Genomic DNA, 19,388 nt, shown 5'->3' with positions numbered 1-19,388 from the left:
TACAAAGTGGTCTGATGTTTATGGTTCATATTCTTGGATGCAGAAAGAATAAAGTGGTACTAAAAGATGCAAAAAAAAAAACCCAAAAAACAAAACAAACAAACAAAAAAAACAAAAAACAACCAATTAGCAAAATGGAGAAACATCAACCAGACATATATATTCTGACATTCTGCTCTCTTCGGACACTAAAAATGAAATCTTGTATGATCAAAGGGTTGACATTTGCAAGAGTTTGAATATTGGGTATCTATTTTCTTTCTTTTGGATGAGGATACCAACTACACAATAATACCTTTTTGGTCTTTATTTCTTCAAAACATGAAAACAAAAATGAAGTAGATGACAATGCGAGGAAACATTCCATACAGATTATGCTGTATCACTAGTGATTAAATCAGAAACAATTAGAAACTTTATTTGTTTGTGTCAATAATGTGTACCATTTATAAGGAACAGCACAATTCGTGCACTTCCCCCCTAAAGCTGTGCACAATACACACAAAATAAACAAAATGAAATAACTTTACACAACTACAATTATTAACAACTCTGAACAATCAGAATCATATTTTCCCTATAACATGAAACTTGAAAAAGCAAACAAACCAAAAAGCTTTGAAATTAAAAATCAATGGCAAGAATTTCTGAAAGTCCTCTGTGAAAATTTGCTATGGGATTATTGACATTCCAAATATGGCTAAAATTGAGTGCAAAAATCTAATGTTTAAACAACTCACATCCTTTTACTATATTTACTTGGTGTTTTCTAGGCTAGATTTCCATTTAGTAAATCTTAAAAAAAAAAAAAAGGTTAAGATGTATCCCCAAAAAACTTAGACCCACGGTGTTGGGCCATGGCCTGATGGGGTGAGTCTCCTGGAGATATGAGGAACTGTAGAGATACGGGGCATAGAAAGGTACTGTTGACCAACAAAGATAAAAACTGGGGTTAATTGGATCTTGTCAGCATCTGGATCACCAACATGATTGCTTTTCTTGGCTTAACAATGGGGAGGTGTACAGATCTCCAAGATCAGCCAAGGATACATAGGATGCTTCCCCTAACCTGTGCTTTACTTCTTAGTTAAAGATCTTAGATATCTGGACAACTGTATTGGTACAATTTCAATGTGTTTATGTTAAGAGTTTTGTAGTTGTGTTTTCCCTTGCAAGATAAAACTGTTTGCATATGACTGTGCTAACTTTTACCCATGGAAACAGCAATCACATTAGCCATGAGCCCGCTGAGGGCAGGGATCTGGGCTGTCTTGTTCATGGTTTAGGCCCCAAGAGTAGCACAGTACCTGGCATTTTGAGTAGTAACCAGCATTTAATTATTCATCCAGTCACCAAGTGTTTATTAAATGAATGATCATGATTACTGAGTAGAAGAAGAGGAAATAACTGAACAGCTTTTATCTCTTAAGTATCTTTGAATCAATACAGAGGTCCAGTGGTGTCTCTGATTTAGATTCTTTTTAGAGAGAGACGTCTCTGAGATGGGACCAATGTCATTCCATCTGTCCTCCTCACTGGCTTCACTACTCTGGAATGTTGGGTTTATCCATGCTCTTTGGTATTTTGAAATAGAAAGAGCCATTCCTTTTCCAGGCTGAAAAACCTCCCAGCACCATCCTGTTGGGAGGCGCTAATCTCATTTAATTGCTTACTCCTTCATCATTAAGTACAGAAGATGCACTTGCAAAGGCCAGTTGGTCTCCCTGGCTCCTTTCCTGCTCAGGAATTGCAGACACAGTCAGAGGAGTCTGGGTGGTGAAAGAAACGGGGCTCAAAATAGCCTTTTACATAAAAAAATAAAACGAACAAGCCACTATCTACCCTCTGTGCCAGACAGAGCAGAAGTGAAATAAATACTTTGGGGGCAGGGGTGTCATGTTAATGGAGGCTCTCAAAGCCTGGGCACATCAAATCCAGCCACTGATCTACACTTCTCTCCTTGGCCTTCCGGAATCGTCAACAGGTGACTGCTTAGAGGCCTCTGGTGTATTCCACATGGCTAATTTCCCGTGAAGATACTTGGTAGTTTGCCTACTGTCCTCTCAATAGCTTTAACTTCCCAGCGAACTGTTATTGCTTCTTAGAAATGAATGTGCAGGTCCATGAACAATAAGCCATTTTCTCCTTTTATCTCTAGTATAATCAAACTCAATAACAACACAAAAGTTACAACTCAGGTGAAAAGAAAACTCACTTATGTCTTCAATGTCCAGTCAACATTGCTGAATGGGAGAACAGTATACACTATACTCTACTATATACAGATACGCTTATTTTGTTTTTCATCCATGCACTGTGTAACAGGTATCACAACAACATTCCCAAACAGGCACATGAAGAAGGAGCCAATGTTCAGTCATGGCTGGAACAGGATTGTGCAAGCCACAGATGCTTTTGAAATTAAAATTAAATATGATCCCAGGTGACAGCGAACATGGGACTGGGACACAGAGATGCAGATGGAAAAGAATGATGTGCTTTTTGAGTGGGGTTATTCCTGTTTGCATGAGAGGTGGTGGGCAGGAGGAGGGTTGGGGTGGGGATCCGGGGGCTTAGCCAGGCTGGAAAACCAGAATAAGGGCCTTGCTAATTACAGTCCAGAGCTAAAGAGATAAGAAATAAATGATTTTGCACGTTCTTGGGAATCGAGGCACATCATTCCTGTACCTGTTGAACAAGAGTGCCAGGCATCATATCTTTAAACACCAGACTGTATCTAGAACCATCACTTCTCCTGGCTGCATTCGGGCTCCCACACTTCTCCTGGGAGGCAGCTCTACTTCTGCTCATGTTCCAGAGATGAGTGCGGAATTTAGCAATCTAGTGAAGACATGCTGCTGCTTCCATGCCCATATCCTTTCCGAATCCAAAATAACTTTTTAAAAGTGTTTGGAGAGAGTAATTATAAGGATTTCAATTTTCTGTACCAAAAACCCATTTGCATATAGATTGGTCATCACCTCCCACAAGCGAAACGAAAACCTTGACCCTCCCAACGAAACAACACAAAATCGAACGTCAGCCACCTCCCAGCCCCCACCAAAAACAAGCAGAAACAGAAAAAAAAATCAAAGACTTAACGATTTATGATCCTGGAGAGAACACAGTCCTTCTAGACTGAGCTGCAAAGACGCCCCTGCCTCCATGCCTTTGTTCAATGTGATGATGCCCCTGGGAATGGGAGGTGATGGTTTCTCACTCCGGCCCTAGTACAGAGTATGCTCTTGAAGCTGGATTCCATCAGCAGGTAAGTGAACATGACAAATGTCAGTTTCCTCTGTTCATTATACATAATATTTTATGTATATATATACGTATATATATATATAAATTTACTATATCTGATTGTTCCTTTAGAAGCCTTTTATGTGGCAGTAGGCCTCCAGGGAGGAGAAGAAAATGTACAAGAGCCACAGGAGCACGAAGAGGCAGGATGTGAGGAGCTTGGCAGTCCGGGGCCCACCCAGCTCACCTCCGATTTCCGGCCTCCGCCGATACAGCAGCACCCCCACGTTGATGAAAGCAAAAATGGTGAAGAGAGTGACAGAGAAAGCTAGTGTGCCAGGGGACACTTTGAACTGTTCCCCGTTGGCTGCGTGGTAGATGGCAGCGATGGACCAGGCCACGCCGATTCCCAGGAAGACGTTCACCGCGTTGCTGCCGGTGACATTACCTATGGACGCATCTGCATACTGGTCCTGGGTGGCCGCCACTTTGCTTGCAAATGTGTCTGTGGAGGAAAAAGAAAAAGGCAGTGTCACTCAGTATTTTAAAGTGGGCTGTGGAGCGCTGGAAGCGTCAGCCATGTACTCTAGGATCCAATCCCCCAGTGGAAACCCAGGGACCAGGAGAGGGTTATGCTGTTCTCTGAAGCCCTGGTTCTGTGGTCAGGACGATGGGATCGAGACATCAGAAGCCAAAGGTTTGGTGTCGGCTGTGTTATTGACCAGAGGATCTTGGTCAAGTTCTTGACCCACAGGTACCACAGATCTCTCTCATCTTGATCTCGCAGGGTCACATTTTTCAGAGGGATCGTAGCCCATCGACGTCAGAATCATGTGGGGGTCCTGCTGTCATAATGGAATGTGTGACCCCAGGCAGATTACTTAATTTCTCTAAGTTTCAGTTTTTTAATCTGTGAAATGGGATAGGGACGCCCATTTCAGGGTATTGTTAGCCTGAAATACAACATGTGAAATGCTCATGTTTCTTGGAGCAAGGTAAGAGTAGCTCTTTTTTTCCTGTTTTGCAAAGACCATGTAATGCAGGCTAGATCAGTTTACTGAAAGCGGAGGCAGGATCTGATACAGCTCCCCTTATCCAGCCGGTAAACAGAACTTGCGAGATACTCTGTTTCTTTTCTATATAATTTTCTCATTAATAACATCGAGGTCCTCTCAGCTACCTTGGCAGAAGACCTTGCACAGAAGGTTTATAGAAGATGTGAATAGCTTGTCCAATTGAACTCACAACTGCAGAGCCAGTAACGGCAGGTATGATATCAGGGGAAGGTATTATCATGCCACCTGCTCTGGTCATCTGGAGGTTCCCCAGACGCTGTGAGCACGCACGGGCTTGAGGGATGTTGGAACTACTTCTCCCCCTCTGTTGCTAGTCTGTTGCCACCATTAACCTTTGGTAAATCCCCAGTGGAGATGATCCATAAGGCCTGTGAGCTTTTATCAGCCTCTAGATTTTTGTGCTTTACCCTGGCAAGTAGGTTATTTAGGCTGCTCAGAGGATACTGCAGAAGCAGTACCCCCACCCCACCCCCTTTTTTGGAAAGGAAGTCAGTCAACATGGAAGGCTCCATCTCATTAATCCTGACCTTTGCAGTGGAAAAGCAGGTTTTACTTACCGTTCTATAATTAAACTAAGGCAAACACTGCTTCCTCTGTACCAGGCACTATCCGACACATATTACACGTGTGTTCTCATTTAACACCCCCTTATCAGCCTTAAAGATGCTCCTGTTCCCTTTTGTGATTTGGGAGCACCTCTTGGACAGGCCAATAGATCAAGGCTTTTTTAAACCAAAATGATTCCATTCCCGAGCCCGTTCTCCCTCCTGACCACACTGCCACTCCCAGGAAGACCCTTCCTCATTTCAGATGGGCCTGATCCTTCCGCTCGGAAACCCAGACACAGGGGCTTGCAGGATGCTCTTTCCTGCCTCGGAGCTAAGACTGCCGAAGGGGTCGGTGTCTGCTCACCCGCCCGCCCGCCCCCACCCGCGCCTGGATGTGCCCGGCTCTGTGTGTTCAGATCGTGCCCTGCAGCCCCGTGAGGGCTGTTTGGGAGGCTGGTGCGGAAAAGCCCAGGCGAGACGCATCTTAATGGTCTCTTGCACTTCATTATGAAGAATTATTAGGAGCTGCAGCAGCAGTCGCAAAAAAAAAAAAAAAAAAAAAAAAAGAAGTTCTGCTTTTCTTTTTCAAGGACAGGCAGCTGAGCAAGGAAAGTAAAGGAAAGAGTGGAAGGCAGGAGAAAGCAGCTCAGAGCTCAGCTGCTGCAGAGAAACATCTGAGACGCTGCTCTGCGCTGACATGGCGGCCGGCACCAGTTGGTGGCGAACAGATGGCCTCGGTAGGCTGGGCCGTCGGGGTGGAGGCGCTGCCTCCCTATGCTGCCGGGGCAGGTGGCCTGGTGCCGGGCCACACCTGCCTACCACCCCCGGCATGGGCTACAGGGCACATTGGACTTCCGGGGTGCCCCATCTCCGCTGAACCTCTAGATTTTCTGGAGGTTTCTGCCGCTTAACCAGAAGGGAATGAGGCATAACATCAAAGATTCCTGAGCCTCGGGGACCCTAAACACCCAGATTAGTCCTTTTGCCAGATCTGCAGGGATGTCCCCCTCCCTCGGTTTTTCAATAGCCTGTTGTGAATATCCAAGGGGAATTCTTGTAATAACAGGCTCCTGTTTTCAAATACCTTTCTCTGGCTTCCCTACAGAATTAACAGCCTAAGTAACCAGTTTGTCACATAAATGAAACCTGTTTGGGGCCTTCGGCATCTGGTAGGTTTTATTTACCTGCGTTCGACATCAGGCCTTTTGTCTGTTTTAATTCAAAAGCTATGTGAAAATGATAGAGACACAAGCAAATCCAAACCATTAACCTTAGCTCCAGCAGAGACAATGCTGTTTTTCAAATAAAGTATGATGGAATCTCCCCAAATTACCTTCTATCACTGCTTTGCTGCTTCACGCAAAGAGCAACACATCACACACCATATGTCAGGCACTGCCAAGCCTTACCCTGAATGCTAAGCCCGTAACCTGCTTACGGTTGAACAAGGCAAAAGACACTCATATGCCATTCCTCAAAGTAAAATCCAAGAAATAACTACTGCTGTGGTTTCAGGGGGAAGGGGGCTGTCGTAATCCTGTGCAGAACTTGGCTCATTAAACACATGCAAATCATATTTCCCATGCGATTGGCACAAAGTAAGACATGTTGATAATTACATATATATATTACATATATTACATAAATTACATATATATTACATATATATATATATCTTCCTACGTGTACACCTTAGGTCAGATTTCTAGTAGGAATTTTTCCTTTTAACTCTCACCTTGAACTCTAATAAATTTTGAATTAGCCATAGCCTTAGACTCAGTCATAGCCTTAGACTTTTCATTCTGCTGCCTAGTACCTTTGACTAAAAATCAGTAAGTGGGGAGAGGGGTGCCTGGGTGGCTTAGTTGTTAAGCATCTGCCTTCTGCTCAGGTCATGATCCCAGGGTCCTGGGATCCAGTCCCACATCGGGCTCCCTGCTCAGCTTTCGGAAGCCTGCTTCTTCCTCTCGCATTCCCCCTGCTTGTGTTCCCTCTCTCACTGTGTCTCTCTCTCTGTCAACAAATAAATAAAATCTTAAAAAAAAAAATCAGTAATGGGGAAGATTCGACTGGGAGACAGCATGGCTGGAGCTAAACCATACATCACAGAATCAGGACATAACTGTTCTCGGCAGACCTGTCTTAAGAGTTTCCTGTGTGTAACCTTGGCCAAGACATCTGGTCAATGAGCAAAAGAGGTCAGCACACTCCCCTTTCCTCCAGAATTTTTTTTTTTCCCTGAATTTCTCAAACTTTGTAGCTACATACAGATTTAAATGTCCCTTCTGTAAAAAGGATACTTATTATATTCCTACAGGTCACACATCAGGTTTATGATCTAGAGCAAGGGTTTCATCCCAGATGATTTGTTCTTGACTCTTAGCATATTTGGGGGGAGCGCAGGTGTTCAACTCCCAGGCAGTGTGCTCAGGAGCTGACACTGACGGTGATTTTAATTGGGATCTAGCCTGTTTGCGGAGGCTTCACTGCTTCCCCAGCACCTGTGAATTCCTGACAGTAGACAGACCAGGGGGTACGGAGCTTCATTAAGGAGACAGTTTTAGCTCTTCTATCTGAGTGTTCTTGGGCAAGACACTTCAGTTTTTTTTTGTTTTGTTTTTTAAGGTTCTAGTTTCTTTATCTAAAATAAAGGATTTAGATTAAAATATCTCTAAGGCTCTAAGTTTATTGTTTGGGTGGTACACACAGCATATCAAAATGTTAAATTCACATGTATGATTTTGGTCTTTCTCTCTTTTTTTTTTCTTCATAGGAATTGGTACAAGGGCAGCCTTCTTCATTAGACTTGATTAGTGACATTATCTCCTCATTTTAAAGAATGGCCTAAATGAAATCTTCAAAGATCCTAGGAGGTTCTCTAGAGCTGAAGATACTGCCATTGATCAAATTGTGACAGTATTTATGAAATTAAACCATACCACACAGAGTCCGTTACTTTTCCAAAGAGAGAAATGTTGGTGAAATTATTTACTTGAAGTCACTTTGACCAGTCATCCATTTATATGAGTAAAGCCATGGGTACACATGAGACAGTGATGACTACTGGCAAACAGTGTATGTAATGTCAAGTTCACACATGACTGGCATGGGGAATACTGGAAGAGCCTGGTTATAAGATCTGGGGCTTCAACCTCAACCCACTTAATCAGACTCTCAGAAGAAAGGATACAGGGATATGCATTTTAGTAAGTGCCTTGGGTGAGTCTTCTTGACACCAGTGTTTCAGAACCATGGCTCTAAGGCATGGGAATGGCTATTGTTCCAAATGCCCACTGTTTGGGGAGCCCTGCTGAAAGGAACAGATGTTTGTTTTGGGGAAACAGCTGATTTCTCTTAGAAACAGTGATACCCTCAGATACCGTGGTTATTTTACTCACAGAACCACTTGGGTGGGCTCGGTGGAGGGGCCACGCCTGCCTAACTATAATGTCTTCCTACTCTCAAGTCACACAATGCTCTTATTACTTTTTTTTTAAGGTTTATTTTAGCTCGAGTGAGCACATGGATTGGTGAGGAGGCAGAGGGAGAGAGTCTTCAAGCAGACTCCCTGCTGAGTGCAGAGCCCTTGGGCTCCATCCTGGGACCCATGAGATCATCACCTGAGCCAAAACCAAGACTTAGACACTCAACTGACTGAGCTACCCAGGTGCACTAATGTTTTACTATCTTTAAACTTCATTCCAGGATAGATGCTACGAAAGGCCAAAGCAGGAAGGAAATTTACTTTAGTTGAATTCTGGCTCTGTCACCTTGCCAGGTAAGAAGCTTACCTACTTCACAGGGCTTTAAAAGAAATGTGTTAACATGAACAGCACTCAGACGAGGGCCTGGCAGCTAAGGAGTATTCAGTATTATTAGCTATTTTTATAATACAACAAACAGCACCAGAGCCCCAAACAATCAACAAGTGGTAAGGAATTCTGACCTAATGTGATAATTCTCAACTTTTAGGAAACTATCATATCCTTTAAAGACTTACTTTATGATCTTATGCATTTAAAAATGTGATAGAACATAAAATTATTCTTAAAAATCAAAGACATTTTTTATTTTGAAAATTCCATGTCACCTAAGGCATAAAACGACACTGGAGATGTGTTGGTTTCTAAGGCCCTTATCTCACTGAAAGGCAGGCATCTCTGCTGCACGATGCACCTGTTCCTCTCTTACTCCTCTCTTTTAGGCACTGTGTTCCTGGCTCTTTTAGAATTCGAACGGAAATAGTCAAAGTACTAGTTCTTCTGTCACGGAAGACTTTGAACAAGGTTTTGTCTTTAGTTGTGACATTTACCCAAGTAAATACAAAAACCACACTGCCTCACACACTCTGCCGGTTCATCTCAAAAGAATCCTTATTTGACTTCCAAGCAAAGTTCAAGGGATCAAGGAATTACTGGTGTTTGATTGATTAATGACCAGTCAGGAGTTGTAAAAACAGAAAAAGGGTAAAGCACTTAAATGAGATTTCTGCCCATAAAAGCTGCTCCTGAAAGAGAGAGAAAAAAGAAATAGAGACGGTGACATGGCCTATTTTTAGAAGAGAAGAAAACGGAGGTAAGCAAAAAGCTCCAGAGGACTCGTGTTGGCAGATCAGAACACCTGCTTCTAGTCATTTTTATCCCCTACTGCAAATCAAGCACCAGGGCAACTGCTGAAAAATACCAGCTTTCTAACCCCACCCAAGTTTCTGCTTCATTGGTCTGAACACTGGTGGGTTTTTTTTTAAATTTTATTTATTTACTTACTTATTCTATTTATTTATTTGGGGGATGGGGAGGTGTGAAGGGGGAGAGAGAAGCCTCAGCAGTCTCCATGCCCAGCATAGAGCCCGACGCAAGTTTCAATCCCACAATTCTGAGATCATGACCTGAGCCAAAATCAAGAGTTGGACACTCAACTGACCTGTCCCTGGACAGCAGTATTTTTAAAGCTCCCCCAACTAGACTGAGATCTGCTCAGAGCCTTTGTGTCTTCGTCTGTGTAAGGACAATGGCACTTCTCATAGATTAGCCTGGATAACATATGAAATAGCCCTGACACCATTTTTTTGTTGTTGCTGTTGTTACCAAGTAACTTTTTGTTCTGCTTATATTAACTTGAATGTTTGCACTGTGCAAGAGTACCCTGGGACTTGGTTTTCCTAGCATGTATTTGAAATCCCGGTAGATTTTAAGGGCGCCTGGATGGCTCATGCAGTTAAACATCTGCCTTTGGCTCAGGTCGTGATCCAGGGGTCCTGGGATTGAGCCCTGTGTCAGGCTCCCTGTTCAGCGGGGAGTCTGCCTCTCCCTCCTCCACTCCCCTACTTGTGCATGCTTGCTTGCTTGCCTGCTCTCTGTCAAATAAATAAAATCTTAAAAAAAAAAAAAAAGATATCCTGGTAGATTTTAAATTCAGAGATGAATTCTAATTAGAAGAAAAATAATAGGGGCTTATTTTCCAGGGGACACAAAACAGAGAAGAGGATAAACACAAACCAACAGTGCCATTTGATCGGACTTCCAAAGTGTAATTTGATCCATGTTTTCAAAAGAAAATAACACTCCAGTCTTAAACACCTCCATGATGGGGTGCTTGATTTTTCAGTATGATGATCATGAACATCCAGGAGAGGGCCCAAGGTTCCCCTTCCTTGTCCAAACCTCTAGCTTCATGAGATTTGCTAAAATTTTCTAAAATCCCTGGTTCTAAATCTCTGAGGTCAATAAAAACACCTGAGCGTCTCAGAGAACTCTGTCTGAGATGGGCTCATTCTATTCAATCGCTTCATCACTCTCCCCACTCCCACACTTGACCCTGAAAAAAGCCCCAAGCCAACGAGCTGGGTGTAAAGCAAAGAAGTGATGTTCTGCCCTGGTGGTCTCTTGAGACTTGGATTAACATGGTTCTGGAGTGGACTAGATTATGTATGTTAAGCAGGTTTGGTGCTTTGACTTTGGGAGTCCTTATTTCCTTCCCCAAATTAAAAGGTTCATGCAGATCATCGCAGTGGAAGTTCCAGTATGTGCCTGAAAAACTAAGGGGCTTAGGTTGGCTGACTTGAGAAAAGTCTCCTGATCTGGTCAAGCGATGAACAGGCAGCTTGATGCTGACCATAATATTGCGCAGGTCCCAGTGAGTTCGTGTGAATCAGCGGTTCTACTTGGCATTGAGACACATAAGCAAGCCGAGGTCATTGTCAGGAGTTCATTTGGTCACCTGGTTCCATGTTACTCTGTGGTTAACCATGGTCATTACTGAAGAATGCTGGTCCTGATTCCCATGGACTGCACAATGTTTCTAGTTAGAGTAGTAAGGAGCCTGAGCTAAGGAGTAAGACCTAGTCCTCCTCCCATTTGCGGTACGCTGGCAGTGTGGCCTTGGGATAACCTCTCTTCAAGCCTCTGATATATAAAATAGGGAAAATAAAAATCCTCATTTATATAGCCATGACAATGATCAAAAGTACTGCAACACAACTTAGCATGGTTTTGGAAGTTCGTAAGTGTACAGCAAATACTGTTATATTTCAGAATTCTTTGTTCTGGTGATAACAAAGGCAATGTTAATGTTATTAAAATTTTTCATTATGGTTTCCTTCAGCTAGGTGGTTTATGTTTCATAGATCTTATGTAGGATTTTGGGAGAATGTGTGTCTCTTTGATGTCCAGAAATGATGGTGGTGATAAGGGCAACAATAGTTAACATTTACGAGGCTCCTAGGAGAGGCTCTACATATGGCTTCTCATTTAATCTGCAAAACAACCAGATGAGCTAGGAATTTCTATTATCTTCATTTGATAGATGAGAAAACTGAATCTCTGAGTGTAAGAAATTTGTCCAGGGGCAGCTGGGTGGCTCAGTGGGTTAAAGCCTCTGCCTTCGGCTCAGGTCATGATCCCAGGGTCCTGGAATCAAGCCCTGCATCAGGCTCTCTGCTCAGCAGGGAGCCTGCTTCCTCCTCTCTCTGCCTGCCTGTCTGCCTACTTGTAGTCTCTGTCTGTCAAATAAATAAATAAAATCTTACCAAAAAAATAAAAGAAAGAAAGAAATTTTTTCAGAGTTATATAGCCAGTAAAAGGTGAAACTAGAATTCAGATCAAACAAATATGATTCTAGCTAGAGCTCATGTTCTTAACCACAGGTCCATGGTAGTTTATTTTTTTAGGATTTAGTTTTTGGGGGGAGAGAGAGAGAGAGAGAATAAGAAAGTGTGCAGAGGGAGGGGTAGAGGGAGAGAGAGAATTTTTTTTTTTAAGATTTTATTTATTTATTTGACAGATAGAGATCACAAGTAGGCAGAGGCAGGTAGAGCGAGAGAGAGAAGGAAACAGGCTCCCTGTCATGACCCGAGCTGAAGGCAGAGGCTTTAACCCACTGCCACCCAGGCACCCCGAGAGAAAGAATCTTAAGCAGACTCCGTGCTGAGCACAGAGCCTGACACAGGGCTTGATCTCATGACCCTGATATAATGATCTGAAATGAAACCAAGAGTTGGACAAGCAACAGACTGAGCCATGCAGGTGTCCCAGAGCACAAGAGCGTGGGTATTAACAAGGACTAAATAACATATCTAAAATTTGAAAATGGACAAAGCGTTCAAAGATGATATCCAGAAACTTCATCGTGTTCACCTGGGACAGAAACAGATTATGAAGGGGCTATTTTCATGGATGACCCTTCATTCCTTTAGAACAACATTAGAGATCACTGACCAGGTAATTTTATCAATTCCTTAAGTTCCTGGTTTCTTTTGGGTATTACATTTACACTGTCTTTCTAGTACATAAAAATAGGCTTGAGAGAACCTACTTTTAAAATAACATCAAGGTACTGCTATTTTCAGCATTGAGCCATAATTCTATTATTTTTTATGATAAACCTTTTTTTTTTTTTTAAGATTGATTTGAGAGATAGAAAGCATGAGTGTGGGAAGGGTCAGAGGGAGAGAATATCCAAGCTGCCTCCCACTGAGCTTGGAGCCCAACTTGGGGCTGATCTCATCAGGCATGAGATCAGGACCTGAGTCAAAAGCAAGAGTGGATGCTTAATGGACCCAACCACCCAGGTGCCCCTATAATAAACCATTATTTTATTAATACTGAGTCCATAAGGGTAAAGCATTGTTGAGATTTAGTCACGCAACATTTTGGTAATTTTGAAAAGGCCAAAAAGGGCATGTTTGGGGCCCAAACAAATAGCTGACTGTCATTTTCCCAAACCAGTTTGTTACTAGACACGACTGGAACGCCTTGCCTCGAACACAGGCCGGGGCTGCCCTGCACGACATAGGGTCCCTTCAGCTCTCTTCTTCCTTCCTTCCCCTTAATCTCCCTCTTTCCCTCAACCCTCCCTTGCCTTTGAAGCCAGGTTCATTCTTCTATTACTCTGTTCTATTTCTGGAACATCCATCCGTTATCTGAAGCGTCTCAAGTCCTACTTCAGAGATGGTAAAGAGTCTTGCTAGCAGTAGACATGGCTGAGTGAGACAGGATAGAAAGACTGCACTAGAACTTAGAGAAAACAGAAAACCTCCCTCTCCTTTCCAGGGAGCCCTCCTAGGTTAAAAGAGAACTTCCCTGTCAGCTGGGCCCTGTTAGTGTCATTCAGGGCCTGCAGATCTACATGATACGCTGAAGACACCCATGTGCCTTGTGTCCTTGTAGATATTTACCCAGGAAAATCCCCCACAGCCCTTCTCTTTTTGAAAGGGATTGCTTTGTGCGTTATGAGCTCAGGAAAGCACCAGCACTATTAAAAGTAGGCAAACAGAGGCAACTCAAGAAATAGAAAAAAAAAAAGGTCACTGCATACAACTTCAACACAGGCCTGGAGGCAGTAGGTGCTACCTGACAGTTGGGAGTTGAGGCGGTTCTAGAAAGTTTTGGTAATTCTTCTACTTCTGCTCCTACTTTGCGTTGATGGGGTGTACAATTTTTTTCCATTAGCTTATTACTATGGATTAATTGAATGGTCCCCAAAGGCATATGTGTCTATCAAAAGTCTTAAAAAAATCACAAAATCTTTGATCCAGCAATTTTATTTTGGGGGATTTAGAAGTAATCCTGCAAGTGTGAATGTTTATGTGTGGGGGTAGTCAGTGCAGAGTTTTTATGTTAGAGAAAAATTAGAAAACTATCGTTTCTGGTAAAAAATTACAAGTTTAATGTGCAACTGCTAAAATTATGGTTAGAGGTACAATAACAAAGTAAAATGTTCATGACACTGCTAAGTGAAAAAGGTTCTGTAACTATGCTTAATATAAGTCCATTAAATGTGGGTAATTAGTTATATCCTTGTATATACATTTTTGTTCAATTTCTTTAAACATCCCAGGATTTTAAAATGAAATAAAGATATAAGAAGGCAAACGGATGGGGGGACTGCTGGATGGTTTTTTAAAAATTTTGTGCTTATTAATATTTCCCATTTTAATTACAAAGATTGTGTTTATGGTATTATTAAAGGGCTAACCTACTTTTTTTTAAAAAAGCCTCATCTACATAATAGAGTCTGTCTGGGAAGGGAGGAAAGGCTGATTTTCAGACTTTTCTGGTCCTTTCGGTGGTCAGGGCTATGGTAGCAAGATCCTAAGAAGGAAGGTATTGTATGAAGGACACACAGAGCTGGTGCATTTCAATGGGCAGCAGGGTGGGGGGCAGGTAGAAGTGGTGAGGAGATTTCCTGGCCCTCAGGGACTGGCCTGGAGTTCGGAGTCAGGCAGGTGCCCAGGACAGGCCATAAAAGGGAACGAGGATTCTGAAAACAAACTTCACCCACTGGTGGCTCAGTTGGTTAAGCAGCTGCCTTCGGCTCAGGTCATGATCCCAGTGTCCTGGGATCGAGTCCCACATCGGGCTCCTTGCTCCGCGGGGAGCCTGCTTCTCCCTCTGACTCTGCCTTCCACTCTGTCTGCCTGTGCTCGCTCTCGCTCGCTCGCTCTCTGACAAATAAATAAATAAAATCTTAAAAAAAAAAAAAAGTTTTCTGAAGACCACTTGTGAGGGGAAGAGATGTGTGAGTCTTAGTTTCCTTCCAACCATTCCTGTCAGGTAAGGATGGACTGTAGAGCAAGGCCCAAACTTCTCGTTTTTGCATTTGTGTTCCAGCAACATCACATTGTATTTACTAATTGTATATTCCATTGGCTTCCACCCACAAAATCAGTTCGCATATTCATTTGTTAAGAGCTCTGTCCCCTTGAGACTTCTGGGGAAAGGACCTAAGACCCAAGTGTTCATTGGTGCTTCAGCTCTCAATAGAGATGCAATTTGCACCGCAGAGACTAGAAAGGAAGGTGTGGAGCTGTATCCAAGCTGCTAAGGGTACGTGATGAGACGGAACTCTCACGTCAGGTTCTATCCTTGTCTCTCTCCCAGGCACCTAGTATAGCTCTCGGTAGACACTTTTAAAATGTCTTTTGACAAAAATTTCTTATTTTTACATCTTAGAATTTTCAGAGCTCTCCCATAGATGTTGTACCATTTGCTCTTCGTGACAATTCAGTGGGTGGGTGGACGGGAGGAGCAGGTGGAAAAGATCAGTCCTGATCTTTTCAGGGGACAAAGCCAAAGCTCCCCAGGAGTCGGACAGAATGGGAACGCAGGGGTGGGCTTAGAATCCACGTCCTGTCGTTCCCGGTGCCCAGGTCCTCATGCGGCAGCCTTGTTTCCAAGATCCTTCGTCAAATCCTGTTCTTGCCAGCTACTACCCCATGCTCTGAACCGAATAACACATCAAGATTGCCTACCTCCTAGGGCTGCGGTGGATATGGAAGAGATAAATTATACAAATGTACCTTTTAAACAATGAAGCTATGCAAACGCGGTTCCTAATGAAACACTTTTTGCTTCATGCAAATGCTCTGCCCTGATGAAATCATCATGAATCACTGATGCCTTAATGTGGATCATTTGTGGGTTATTCCAAAGTAATAACTGACATGGACCATTCCCAATGGGAGGGGAAGAAGCACTGGGGAGAAAAGCCCAGGGCACTCCGGTACTCTCCCGTAAGAACAGATGTGGTAGGGGCTGAGAAGAGAGTCTCAGCTGCCCAGAGAGAGAAGGAAACCACCAAATAACTCCAAGGGCTTATTTAAAGGAATAGGCCAGGGAAAAGTAACCCCTATTCATCATTTCTAAGATTAGAACTGCCTGGATGAATTTTCAGGCGGATAACTAGAGGTCTGAGTAGGTAATTTGCCGATTCTTGGTGTAGGAGTCACACCACCCCATTAAAACCCTCCTCCACGTGCGTAGAACATACGTGCTGTCAATGCCAGGATTCCATAATCCTGCTTTCTTTTCTTTTCAACACGGTTCATGCTCACTGCTATCTGAAATGTTATCCTATTTTTGTGAAGCATCCATTTTCTTCCACTGAGGTGTGAACTTCATGGGATTCAACCTAACATTGGTCTTATTTATCCCTCTGTGTCTACTGTGTCCTACAGAGCCTACTGTATAGTGGGGGCTCCCTAAATATTTGTAAAATCAACGAAACTGAGTGCAGAATAGTTCTGGATCCTATGCTATGGCCCCCTATCCTACTGCTTCCTTTGACTTCGTTTAAGAATGGTATTAATCTCCTTCTTAATGCCTGATGACTAGTGCAGAGAGAAGACCACCTGACGATTTGATGATCAAGAACGCCATATTGTCTCACTCAGTTTGCACGTCCTGACTCCTGGCTTCGTCTGTCAAAACATAAGCTTTTAATTTTCAAGATTACTTTTCACTCCTATCCCTGCTGCGGACTCAACCCAGGTGTAGCAGTTGTAGAAGAAAGGGCTTGATCCACATTCTCAGGACAAGAAGACTTGATACTGAAGTTACCAACACGAGGTTCTTCTGGGTGCTATGACCCTTGTCTCCCTAAATGTGAAATTCTAGAAGCACAGACCAAAGGACGGGCAGCACCCGAGCCACTTCTAATGCGATCTCACCCTGAATACTGAGCCCCCTCTGAGCAGCCTGTCTTGCGGTGCTCTAGTTTGACGGGTGAGATTAAGGGTTCTGGCTTGCCATGTTTCAGCCGGCTAAAGCATCCTCAGACATAGAATCCTTCAGGGAAGGACGTTTTATATGATCCTTTTGCCACATTTGTGGTGATTTGTTGTTTTACAACTGCAATGCAGGAATGAGAAGGTATAATTAGCCCGCTGGGTCCATTTGTAGACCCCAGCGGGGATCTCTGCGGTTCGGGACGAGAGCAAGTCTCACTTCTTGTCTCAACCCACGATTTTTTATAATGATAACCTAATAAGAGTTTACAATTTATGGAGGACCATGTCAAAAAGCCCCCTGGGCTCCAGAGGGCAGGGGAGAGGAGAAAGAAAACAAATACGAAACGTAATACTCTGACTGTAAATGATAGAACCAAAGTAAGCTGACTTCTCTTTAGCACAAAATACAGGATTTATATGTGCTGAGCTAAACAAAGGTTGTCAAATATGATCACCAATAGATTTGGCATTTCTGGGTCATGTGCCAGGAAAGGTGGCCAAAGAACGTAAGGCGTTTTATGGATTTAAATCCCTTTTCTGGAATGAAGCAGAATATGAACTAATAATACATAGTTTATGTTTCATTCTTGGGAAGAGGCAGGATGTGAGGCCTGTGTGCTGAGGAACGCTGACGGCGTTCCAGCTGGCTTTGTGCAGAAATGCCAAGTACCACAGTTTCATGCTATAATATGCACTATCCCCAACAGATATTAAAATGCTTTTACAGTCACATGTAAGACTTGCTTTTTATTTGCCTTCTTTTCTCAAAATACCATTGGGCCTTAAATTTGTTGTTCATGCAGTGCCATGACATGGCAATTAAGTTCTGCTTTTTTATACTACACATTTTTTTTTCATTTGAATTTAGTAATAATGGGTCAGTCTGTGTGTAGGGAGAACATGTACATGGCCTCTGTTCAAGGTCCTGGGCTCTACTCGCTCCCTAAGGGGTCCAGGGGCCAATGACTAGTATCTACAGGGTGACATGCTGAGGCCAGGGATTAGAGTAAGAAGCTGAACTCATTGGATTTCCCTCCTGAGTACTGCGTTATGATTACCTGACTCCCTGGACCAAGGATATTTAGGCTCAAGGTGTTAACCCAAGAGTCATAGTGCTAATTCAAAATACTATTGTGTGGTATTTTCCCCCAGTGATTTGGAATATATGAGCCAAGATTACCTTTGTGGGGAGGCTAGTGGGATTGTTCTAAAGGCTGGCTGCCCAGTTCCATATATGGACAAAGGGATAAAGCTGAAAACCTCTCTCACTCAGAGTTTGCAAATGTCTGTAGAGATTGTGTGGTGCACAAAACAAAAATTATTTTAAAATCTTACAGAACCTGAGGTAAATGACTACCTTTTGTATTACTAAAATGCAATTACTATCATGTAGAGAACCCGTGACCTTTTTATATTAAAATTGGTCCCTGAGAAATGTTGAAAAAAGGCAACTCTGTGGGTCAAGAAGTTACATTAGTGGTTGCCTGGGGCAGGTGGCAGAAGTGGGGATTCCCTGTCAGGAGGCGAGAGGGATCTGATTAGGGTGAGGAAATGTGCTAAAACTGGATTAGGGTAGTGGTTGCAGGGTATTAGAGATCTGCTAAGAAAATCACTGAACTGTATCCCTCGATGAGTGACATCTCTGGTATATATATATATTATGTCTCAATAAAGTTGTTAAAAAATGCAGCCCGAGGTCTGACTATGGAGGAAAAGAAATGCAAAAAAAGTGGCTCTTGAAATTTTTCATTTTCATTATCTTATTTTCAAATGGGAGAAGGGAGAAAAATGAAAGTTGCCACCTCAACCTTATTTACAAGTCCCCTGTAGGAGACCCGTGCTCTCATGAATCCCCTTGGAGCAAACAGGTCTAAGGCCTTCAGGGCACTTGACATTGGCTCCCTTTGGAATATACCTTGAGACTAAAAAGGGGAGGAAATTTATATTCATCCACATTGCACATTCATAACACCCGCTCTCTGGACACACACACACACACAAACACACACTGTGGTTTTTGTGGAACTGAGTGCAGGCGGCTGGCGTGGGGTTGGGGCCCTAATCTAAAGACCATGGAGCTTCCTGTTGGGCATGCCACACGCTGAATTCTCATGGACCCCCTACGAGGGGACCTCATGGTCAGCATCTTGGTCCCCCTCCAGCCTCGTGCTCCCTGCCCGCTGTTCACGCAGTCCTGCCCTGGAGACAAATCCAGGATTGTAACTGCCAGCAAAAAACACAAAAGTACTAAACACAAATTCTTCTTTTGGGCCATAAGAATAAAGGATACGAATCATTTTGAAATGGGTGTTTCCCAGGTTTTTACAAGATGCTTTGGGTCTGCTGCCTGGAGTCTACTGCCCAGTGTTTTTTCAGTTTCGGATAACAGGCTGTTCGTGTGCCATTTATGGAGCAAATCTTGTGAAATCTAGTATTCAGCCTTCCTTTGTTTTGCTCTGTCCTTATGTTTGCTTTTGTGAGCTGCTTTCAACTGCTATGACATCACCTATT

General features: G+C 43.1%; 1 protein-coding gene and 1 long non-coding RNA gene across 19 annotated transcripts in view; one reads left to right on the top strand and one right to left on the bottom strand.

The window, feature by feature from the left end:
- Window positions 1–770: 770 nt before the first annotated feature.
- The window catches only part of SLC8A1 (solute carrier family 8 member A1), a 379,615-nt gene continuing 360,997 nt past the window's right edge, over window positions 771–19,388 (bottom strand). For all 16 annotated transcript variants that reach the window (XM_032352866.1, XM_032352871.1, XM_032352872.1 and 13 more), the window contains one exon: window positions 771–3,751. In XM_032352866.1, the coding sequence (XP_032208757.1) occupies window positions 3,375–3,751 (377 nt within the window). In that variant the 3' untranslated portion in view covers window positions 771–3,374. The remainder of the gene's footprint in view (window positions 3,752–19,388) is intronic.
- LOC116595977 lies at window positions 3,751–18,560 on the top strand. Of its 3 annotated transcripts, none has more exons than XR_004287948.1 (4): window positions 3,751–5,607; window positions 7,644–8,076; window positions 8,576–8,648; window positions 16,483–18,560. It is a non-coding gene; the product is annotated as an uncharacterized LOC116595977 (long non-coding RNA). The 3 variants fall into 3 exon arrangements; XR_004287947.1 differs by lacking the exon at window positions 16,483–18,560 and adding an exon at window positions 9,075–9,615 and having other exon boundaries at window positions 7,644–8,089; XR_004287946.1 differs by lacking the exon at window positions 16,483–18,560 and adding an exon at window positions 9,075–9,614.

The sequence above is a fragment of the Mustela erminea genome, chromosome 7, assembly GCF_009829155.1.
Source record: "Mustela erminea isolate mMusErm1 chromosome 7, mMusErm1.Pri, whole genome shotgun sequence".
In the NCBI taxonomy this organism is placed as follows: Eukaryota; Metazoa; Chordata; class Mammalia; order Carnivora; family Mustelidae; genus Mustela; species Mustela erminea.
The sequence above is the reverse complement of the archived record's forward strand: the minus strand, read 5'-3'. Positions and strand labels throughout refer to the sequence as shown.